The sequence below is a fragment of the Orbicella faveolata genome, unplaced genomic scaffold (genome assembly GCF_042242905.1).
Source record: "Orbicella faveolata isolate gen_17 unplaced genomic scaffold, um_ofav_v1 contig_34, whole genome shotgun sequence".
In the NCBI taxonomy this organism is placed as follows: domain Eukaryota; kingdom Metazoa; phylum Cnidaria; class Anthozoa; order Scleractinia; family Merulinidae; genus Orbicella; species Orbicella faveolata.
In genome coordinates this window covers 33,495,965-33,505,272 of record NW_028301563.1, presented here as the reverse complement: position 1 = coordinate 33,505,272, position 9,308 = coordinate 33,495,965, and the positions used below count along the sequence as shown (strand labels likewise).

General features: G+C 43.1%; 1 protein-coding gene across 1 annotated transcript; it reads right to left on the bottom strand.

The window, feature by feature from the left end:
* Nucleotides 1–5,561: 5,561 nt before the first annotated feature.
* Nucleotides 5,562–9,077, bottom strand: LOC149105893 (uncharacterized). Its single transcript, XM_089272396.1, has one exon. The coding sequence runs from the start codon at nucleotides 9,075–9,077 to the stop codon at nucleotides 5,562–5,564; it is 3,516 nt and encodes a 1,171-aa protein (XP_089128522.1).
* Between the last annotated feature and the right edge of the window lie 231 nt (nucleotides 9,078–9,308).

The window sequence follows — 9,308 nt, the reverse complement described above, 5'->3', positions numbered from 1 at the left end:
TTCTGGCACAAGTAACTCATATCTGACTGCAGTAAAAATTTGGAAAAAAATCTATGGACAGGAGAATTTTCACTCGAACGTCCTTAAGGCGTTGAAGGGGTGGGTGGGTGGGGGCTCAAGTAGTTAGAACTTCTTGGAGGGGTCGGGGTGGGTAAGTAAAAATCTGCATTCTGTTTTCAAACAAGCAAAAAGCAAACAAACAAAAACAGAAAAACTAGAGATGTTTCTTTTTCGATGACTAACAATCCTTCAACATATAACGAGTATCATTTTTTGACTTAACTATTTATTAACAAAAATTGGAATCCATTTAAAAGTTTTAAAATTGTCATTTGTTGAAGGCAACGGCATTTTGTTGGTAAAATGTACAAAGAAATGTACTGATGTTTTTATTACTTTCCTTAATTTGTTCCACTCATAACAAAATAGAATGGTTAATCAAAAATCTTACGTCTTTCAAGTTTCATTTACGCTTGGATCAAAACTGACTCAAAGCAAAATAAGGGAAATTAGATTTTACCTAAAAAGATTTAATTCCTCATTTTTTAGCTGATTATTTTGTTGTTCAATGGTATTCTTCATCTTCTTCCTCTATGTCATCCAGGGCATTTAGTTGCACGATTTCGCCTTCCCATCAACGACACATTATATGTTTGCGAAAATTTTTACTTGGCAAGCTAACCCCTTGCTGTTTCTGTGGTTTATTGAAGAACTTACACAGGCTCGGTAACGTGCTTGTTTGTGCCGGCAAGAGCTGCGAAGAAAATAAACACGTTGATTGTTAAAGGAGGTCAGTCCAGAAATGTATATTTTTTGTCAACGCTAATAAAAACCTTGCACTAAGTTTGGCCACTCACCGAAGTTTCAGCCTCTGAAGTGCAGGTTCTCCTCATGAAGTTTGTCTCCAAAGAAGCCCAAAATTCGAACATTGCTGCCGCCATTTTGAACAGTATTCAGCAGCCAGGCTGCGTTTTCATGACGTCATTCCGTTCGAGAGATTTTGTCCAAATGGCTTCCGAAGAGCCTTTTAACTACCACTTTGGATTATGGCTGCTCTTGGGGTGAATTATTTTGAGCCAAACATGCTCCAAACTCCGTAATGATAGTATTGAAGATAGCGAAGTGGATAATCGCTTGGAAAAAAAAAAGATTTTGCTGACCTTGAGACGGATGCCAAGTCAGTTGCAAGTTTTTCTCCTTCCCATCAATTTCGAGTCGGACGGAATGACGTCACATAAACACGACCTGGCTGCCAAGACAGTTTCAAAATGGCGGCCTCCAAAGTCGCTTCTTTCGAGACGAATTTCTTCAGGATAGTAGGCACTTCAGAGGCTGAAACTTCGGTGAGTGGAAAACCTGAATGTTTACTTGCTATAGGCGAAGACAAAAAAAAGTAGGCTTTTTGGAGTGACCTTCTCCTTCAAGGGCCCACTGATTAACTGATCTTTTCGAGCCGTTGCTAAGGAAAATTTATTCTCATATAACCTCATCATTTTTAGTTAGTTCAGAGCTACTTCATGTGTTTTAACTTTTACATGATCAGTAACACTAGTGATGATGTCATTAGGTCACGCCCATGGTCATGTGACTAATACTGAAAAAATGTAAAGGATCCCAGGCAAATTACTATATCGGGATTTTTTTCATTGATTTAATATATGCATAGATTTGTTTCATTTTTAAATGGTCCGAGTTTGAGAGAATTTTAAAATATTGAAAAATTCGTAATTTTCTGGAAAAAGCCCGATTTCGAAAATGGAATGCATAGCTATGTTCCCAACGTTGGCTTTAATCGAAATTCGTCCGTAAAGGCTGAATTTACTGTAAACCGCGTTTCCTTTAGCATTTAAAGAAACTGGAAGTGAGCCCGATATATATTGGAAGTAATCCTATCAGCGCGTGCGCAATTTACATTACTAACGCACTTCGGTAAGATCAAACAAAGTCACAGGGAGTTAGTTTTTCTTTTTCTATTACTCTTGTTTTTCTGTCTTTCTCTTATTTTGCCTTTGCTTGTACTTTTTTTACTTTGCATTTTGTGAAACACAAACAAAAACACCTTAAATGTAAGCGAATTTGCAAGTTATTGAGTTGTTTTTGTTTTCGGCGCTCGGGCTGACGTACGCAAGTAACCGGAAGTGAAATTTCACCTCCTTAGCCTTTTTTCGGTGGGGTTGTCGATTCTGACATCGCTCAAGATACGCGCGAAATTCCATTCTGATAACGAAGCTGTACAGAGATACGTGCCTCTGATTGGTTGATACCTAGATTTTTAAGGGGAAAAAATAGCCAATCAGAAGCTATACGGATCTCTGTAGAGCTGTGGCAGACGATAGCAGAAGACTGTGCGCGTCTTGCACGCGAGGTCCGCGCGTGTGAACCAGTATCATATTGTCCGAACTGGAAAAATAAGGAATAAAATTTCAACCTAATGCATGAAAGTCTATTTATTTAATTGCTTCGGCTTACCGCTCCTGTATTTCCAGCTTTCGTCTGTTTCTGCTTTTTTCGTTTATTTGGCGTTCCTTTTGGGTTAATAAGTGGCGTGTTGACCCCCGAGGAATTAACTCGACCAAGGCCCCTCACTGGTCCTTTTCCGGTCCCCCTTCCTGCACCTTTACCGGCCATATTTCCTACGCCACTTGCTGTTCTTTTTATGGTACCTCTTCCAGTCCCTCTCCGTCCAGCCGTCCCAGGTCCCTTTACAGGGGCGCGACCTGGTTGTATTACGCCACTACCATACGCTCCCAATACCGCTGACACGGAAGAGGACACTCTGTGGTAGGACTGAACCATGGAGTTTTTCAGGCTCTGTGCTTTTTCCTCAGCGGCTTTCTTTTTCCTTGGAACGAGAGAAATAACACCCAACAGATAAATTAAAACAGCCGTATTATTTTCTTAAAAAATTAGTTGTCAAAGCAATCCCCACTGAATGCTTTGTTTCCCATCGCCCTTACGCTCGTAAAAGAGAGTCAGTCTGTTGCATGGTTAATTAAGAAGAAAATGATAAAAAGAAATATAAATATATCGGAAACTTGACGAGTAACTAATTTCAACCGAACCTCGTTCATATGTTCCTTTGACTGCAACTTTGTGACCGGCTGCTTTCATAGAATTGTGCGATTTTTGAAACAAGCACCAAACTTTGTGGGAAATTGTGCATTCCCTTACTGATCAATTCCTGATATAGTGCCAAGCTTAACGTTCAAATTCCAGCTAGATAGCGATGATTAGAGTGCTCACTCATTAGACCCCCCGCAAAGCTCATGTTCTTGTCAATTTTTCGCGAATTAATTCACCTTTTTACCTTACGTTTATACATTATTAACCTTGCATACGGCTGGCGGGCCTGAAATTTGAATTGACCAATCCGGATTCAGCAGATTGCTGCTCTTTCTCTACATTTCTGCAACACTTTCTCTTGGTTCGGATGGTAGAAGCGGTGTCCTATTCTAATTGTTTTTCTCTGCAATTGGATGCAAATACGTACAGCACAAACCGTTGCTAGAAAGAGAAAATGGCGAGCTTCAACATATGAGGGAAGAAATAGGTTGATTTGGGAAAATTTGGATAAGAGAATGGAATTGCTCGCACATTTGAAAGTCATTGTGCCACTTGGCATAAATCTTGTCGAATTCGATAGAACCAACCAGAACCAACCGGATCACGTATTTAAAAGGAAACTGTCTCGGCCAAAGAAGCAGCAAACGTACACGAGGCATATACAACGGCTGTCGACTCCGATCATGCGTTCGATCTGTTGTTCACGAGTTATGCAATTTGAGTCAATACCTAAGCTAACATGATGACTGCCTTTGGAGCCAGATATTACCTGAGTTGTCTAACAGCGCCGGTCAACCGCGCGCAAAAACATAATAATGGAAAAGTCATCAAAAAAGGAAAAACGTAACTGCCAATCTATTACTATAGTTAAGTTGAATTCCACAATCAAAATTCTAGAACGCGACAGCCACACACTACCTTTTTCAAGCTCTCGGATTCGAGAAAGGAGTTTTGCAAAAGGCGTGGTGGCAGAGAAGCAAGAGATACACTCTAGCTACGCGTGTTATTGGCCGCTGACACCCTAATTAAAGAGGCAGCTAAGAGGCATTGCAAGTGTTTGACGACGACGGAGGATGACTACTGTTTTTACGCTTCCTCTGCTGAAAACGATGGCAATGTGACGAGTTTAGAACGCAGAGCTAGCAATAGACCATTCATAGCCACGGGATCTTTTTCTCAGATCTGCCAAAAGGAATCATTACCCCAGGCTTTGCTGGCATCGGTAACCATGATCCTTGCGGGACAAACCCTAAATTCCAGTCATAAAGCCCGCCCGTAAATCCAAAGAATGCGCTCGGCATGTCAAAAGGCAAGAGACCCGTTTACCAGTATGTGTATGTATAGGCTGCATGCTGCATCAAATATACTTGAGAAAGAAATTGTTGACAGACTGCATGCTCTTGGCATGTTGATGGCCAAGAGCAACAGAGCTATGCTTGTCATATATCAGATCTGGTGGGAGTGGCAGATGCAGTTGTGAACGCTTAGCAAAAAGGGCATGGTATGCCCTCCTAACCTGAAAACGGGCGTTTTCTCTCCAGAGGCAGTCGATAAAATCGACCACAATACGTCGTCGACAACCTCTTTAAGTTTTCACGACACCCGCAGTATCGCACTGATCCAACAACCCAACTAGCGCGCGTGTTGGCTTTGTAACAGAGTGGTCAAACGTGCGTAACATGTTGTGTGAGACAGTGCTGCGATTAGTTGTGTTGAAATGTTGCGTGACGTTTAATGTTGCTTGTCGCAAAGTTTGTAACTTTTTTAAAGTCTGACTAGCATGAAATAACTGAAAATAACAATGCATTTGTCGATCTGAGAGTTGTGAATCGCACGTGTGGGTGGGGGCGTTTTGATTGGGTTAGAACTTGAAGTACGAACAGCATAATCTGAAAGTTTGAAACAAATTGAAAAAGTTAATTTTCACTGACGAGTGATACGGGCTTGAATACGTTTCTGAAATAAACAGAGCGTACGTAAAAAAGGAGGAAAAATATCGTTGAGATCACAGTGACCCCAAATGTTTCTCTCAGCCTTCAATGTATTAAATCAGCCGCGTTTAAATTATTTCAATTTTCTCTGACTTTTCTTCAAAATGTCAGTTTTTCCTGACTCAAAATAAATTTCCCTGACTTTTCCCAATATTTTTTTCCCCTGACCTGTGGTAACCCTGGCCATGCTACATAGCGTCTAGATATGGTTTGCCCTCTGATCATCGCACGGCAGGCTCAGTGATAATTGTAATGTTATGGCAAAGATCAGAAAGATAACTTTTTATCCCAGCTAACGAGTACAAGCACACGTGTATATTCTGTCTCGTCCTACTGCACATGCTCAAAACCTGATATGTTAACATCTCCACCCTAAAAACTTTGCCGGGTGAAAGAAACAAACTTGGTCTCTAAATTGGAACCTAAATAACGCAAGTATTGTTCAAATTGAATCCAACGCAACAAAATTCTCAGACGGCTAAGCCGAGTTGTTCTGATTAACAAAGTTTAAAGGTCCAGCCTTAATGGCTTCTTTACAACACGACCACTTCTGGTTGTCAGATGTTGGTCGGCACTTCCCTCACCAACTGTAGCTGGTTTCTGGGGTGTCTGGGGTAATCCTGGTGACGGGACTTGGTGAGATGTAAATGTAGGTGCACTGGGCTGTGGTGGATTGTCTTGGCTAGAGAGCAGTTGACCTTCAAGGCTTGGTGCTACTTGGCCTGACGGTTTTAACTGTATTCTGTTGCGCCTTAGTTCAGAACCACTGTTTGTCTCTACAATGTAGGATCTTGGCTGGTTCATTTGCTCTTTCAGTGTTGCCGGAGTCCAGGTCTTGGTTTTTGGTTGAAACACCGATACTGGTTGGCCTGGTACTAGCTTTTGTAGCTCACGTGTGAACTTGCCATCATGCTGCTGTTTCTGAACATCTTGGCGGTGCTGCAGCTGATCTTGGTGGCATTCTTTTGCTTGTGACCGTTGGAGTCGTCCACTGCTGGGTAGTTGTGTGCGATATTCTCTATTGTTCAGTAACTTGGCTGGTGATGGTAAGTTGCTATCGACAGGCGTGGCCCGGTATGACAAGAGCGCAAGATACGGGTCCTGTCCTGCAGCCTCGGACTTCCTTAGAAGGTTCTTTACGGTTTGTACCATCCTTTCTATGAATCCATTGCTCTTTGGATACACTGGTGAGCTAGTAATGTGATTGATACCCCATTGGTCACAGAACGCTGCAAATTCCTTGCTGCTGTATTGAGGGCCGTTGTCAGATACCAGGGATTCTGGTATACCATGTTCTGCAAAGATTGATTTGAGGTGGTTGATTATTGCAGCAGATGTCGTTGAGCTCAACTTTCTAACGATGGGGTATTTGCTGTAATAGTCTGCGACTAGTAAGTATTGAGCATCTCCATAGTCGAACAGATCGCATCCAAGCCTCTGCCATGGATAACTGGGTACATTGTGTGGATGCAATGTTTCTTTTGGTTGCTGTTTGGAAAACTGTGCGCATGTCGGACAGTTCTCTGTTATCTGTTTGATGTCCCTTGATATGCCTGGCCAAAACAGGCTGTCCCTTGCTCTCAGGAGACACTTCTCTGTTCCCATATGTCCTTGGTGTATGATTTGTAACATCTGTGGGCGTAGCTTACTGGGAATTACGAGTTTGTGTCCCTTGAGAATGAGGCCATTTTCAACACTCAGGTCCTCTCTGAAGTTCCAGAACTCTTTCAGGTCTTGTGGGCACTCATTTGGATATTCTGGCCATCCATGATGCACGACATCTTTTAAGTGACTGAGTACAACGTCTTGATCAGTGTACTCTCGTACTTCATCTAGTTTGGCAGGGCTGGCTGGCAGTGTTCGAGAGATTGTGTCCAGTTCCACCACGGGGACTTCGTTGTCTTCTGCAGGGGGCTCCATGTGGCTAATCCTGGAAAGGGCGTCTGCTATCACGTTGCTTTTTCCTTGAATGTACCTGATCTCCACGTTGTATTTGGCCATTTTAAGTAGGAGCCTCTGAAGGCGTGGTGGTGCGCTCGATATGCTCTTCTTCCAGATGCTTTCGAGCGGCTTGTGGTCAGTTTTGATGACCACCTTCTTACCAAATACGTAATGGTTAAGCTTTTCAAGCGACCAACAGGCAGCGAGTAACTCTCGCTCTATGTTGCTGTATCGAGACTCAGTTAGTGATCGACTGGCATAGCACACTGGTTTGCCCTCTTGCGTCAATACACATCCAATGCCTTTAAGGCTTGCATCAGACTGGATTAGGTTCTCCTTTTCTGGGTCGTAATAGGCTAGGACTGGTACTTCAGTGATTGCTTTATTGAGATTCCGAGGGTCCAAGTACAGACGGATCGACCCGTTGGGTTTGATGGTGACCACAGCAGAGTTAACCCAAGGGGTATATTCATCTTGGACCTCAACGAGAATTCCAGATTCTTTTAACTGGTCTAGCTCTTCTATGTAGGCTTTCTGTAGTTGTACTGGAACCTGACAGTGTCTTGGAGCATGCTGTACTGAGGGAATGTCAGGGTTAGTTTCGATGTGGTACGGGGGTCCTGGAAAGCAGCCAATTCCTGTAAAGACATCCTGATATTCTTCCAACAAATAGCCCTTTGTTAGTGGGAAGGGGTGTTGTTTGCCTCTGATGTCAAATAGTTTGACAGTATTTGCATTGGACATGGGCTTTTCACTTTGTACAACATTCTGGGTGGTTGCATTTGTGCTGGCTGTGACTGGCCAGTTGAGCTTTAGGAGGTTCAGATCTTGTGCAGACATGTTACCAATTATGGCAGGGCCATCAACGTCAACAACTTCTGCTTGGATAACTCTGGGGTTGGAATTGTTAGGACCCTTCACATATATTTGGCAAGATCCAAGATTTGGGATCTCGGCTCCACCATAAGCAGTTAACTTCACTGTAGGTTGTTGTAAGCTTAGTGTCTCAGGGCTTAGTTGCTTGTATAGGGACTTGGGTATAATGTTTGTTTCAGCACCTGAGTCTATCTTACAGAGTGCATTCATTTGTTTTCCTTCTGGCTTCAGTGCCAAGGAGACTTCTAGCAGAGCCTTTTCTCTACAGGATACAACGTTTACACTCATGGCCAGGGGTGTTGCTTCAATTGGGCCCAGGAACACATAATCATCTAATGATTGGGTAGGCTCTGACTCAGGTATGGCATTGTTATTACTAGTAGCTTCTATCTCATGCACATCCTTCTTTTTAAGTTTTGAAAAGCATACCTTGGCAAGGTGTCCCACCTTTTGGCAGTAATGACACGTTGCATTTCTTGCTGGGCACTGTTCATGAGAGTGAGGGCCCCAACCACAATTCCTGCAGAGCTGCGTTTTTCCTGACTTGTTGCCTTTTGGGTTTTGCCTTGATCCACCGGCTACTGGGTTCAGCTGGTCGCTTCGGAATTGGTTTCTCCTGGTTGAGCTAACAGGGTGTACTGCTGACACTACTGGGTTCATTAGCTGAAGCTGCTTGTCTGCTGATTCGTCTGCTTTTGCCATTTCTCTAGCTTTACTAAATGTCAGAGCATTTCCTTCTTTGAAACACTCCTTTCTGACATGGTCTGAATTCATGCCGAGTACAAGGAAGTCTCTCAAGAATCGATCATGATGTTCCGATGGATAGTTGGCTTCTTTGACAAGGATTCTAAGCTTTGCAATAAATTCTTCTAACGATAGTGTACCTTGTCGAAGATTGTGTAGCTCCCAGGCGGCGATCAGCTCGTTTGAGTGAGGTTTCACGTAGTTTTCGAATTTCTTCCAGTAGTTTTCCAGTTTCTTTTGTTCGTCTGCCGAGAGGCCCCAGCTGTTGAACAGCTCCAAGCCGTGCTCACCGGCCCAGTAAAGCAGGTGCTTACACTGAATTTCTTCGTCAATTTTGGCCATCGGGCCCGTAAAGAGCAGTTCACAGCGTTGTTTCCACATTTTGAAGCGTGAGTATAGGTTTTCATCCGTGCTCCAGTCCATGGTTGGACCCTTGTCAATGAATGAGGCGCTGGCGGCCATGTTGTTTTCTTGAATCGATCGTACACGTGTCGTTCGGAAATTACTTCACTCTTCCACCTTCTCCAGTGTATCGAGCTAAATGGTATGTTTGGTTACTTCACGATCCCACTTCTGACACCATGTAATGTTATGGCAAAGATCAGAAAGATAACTTTTTATCCCAGCTAACGAGTACAAGCACACGTGTATATTCTGTCTCGTCCTACTGCACATGCTCAAAACCTGATATGT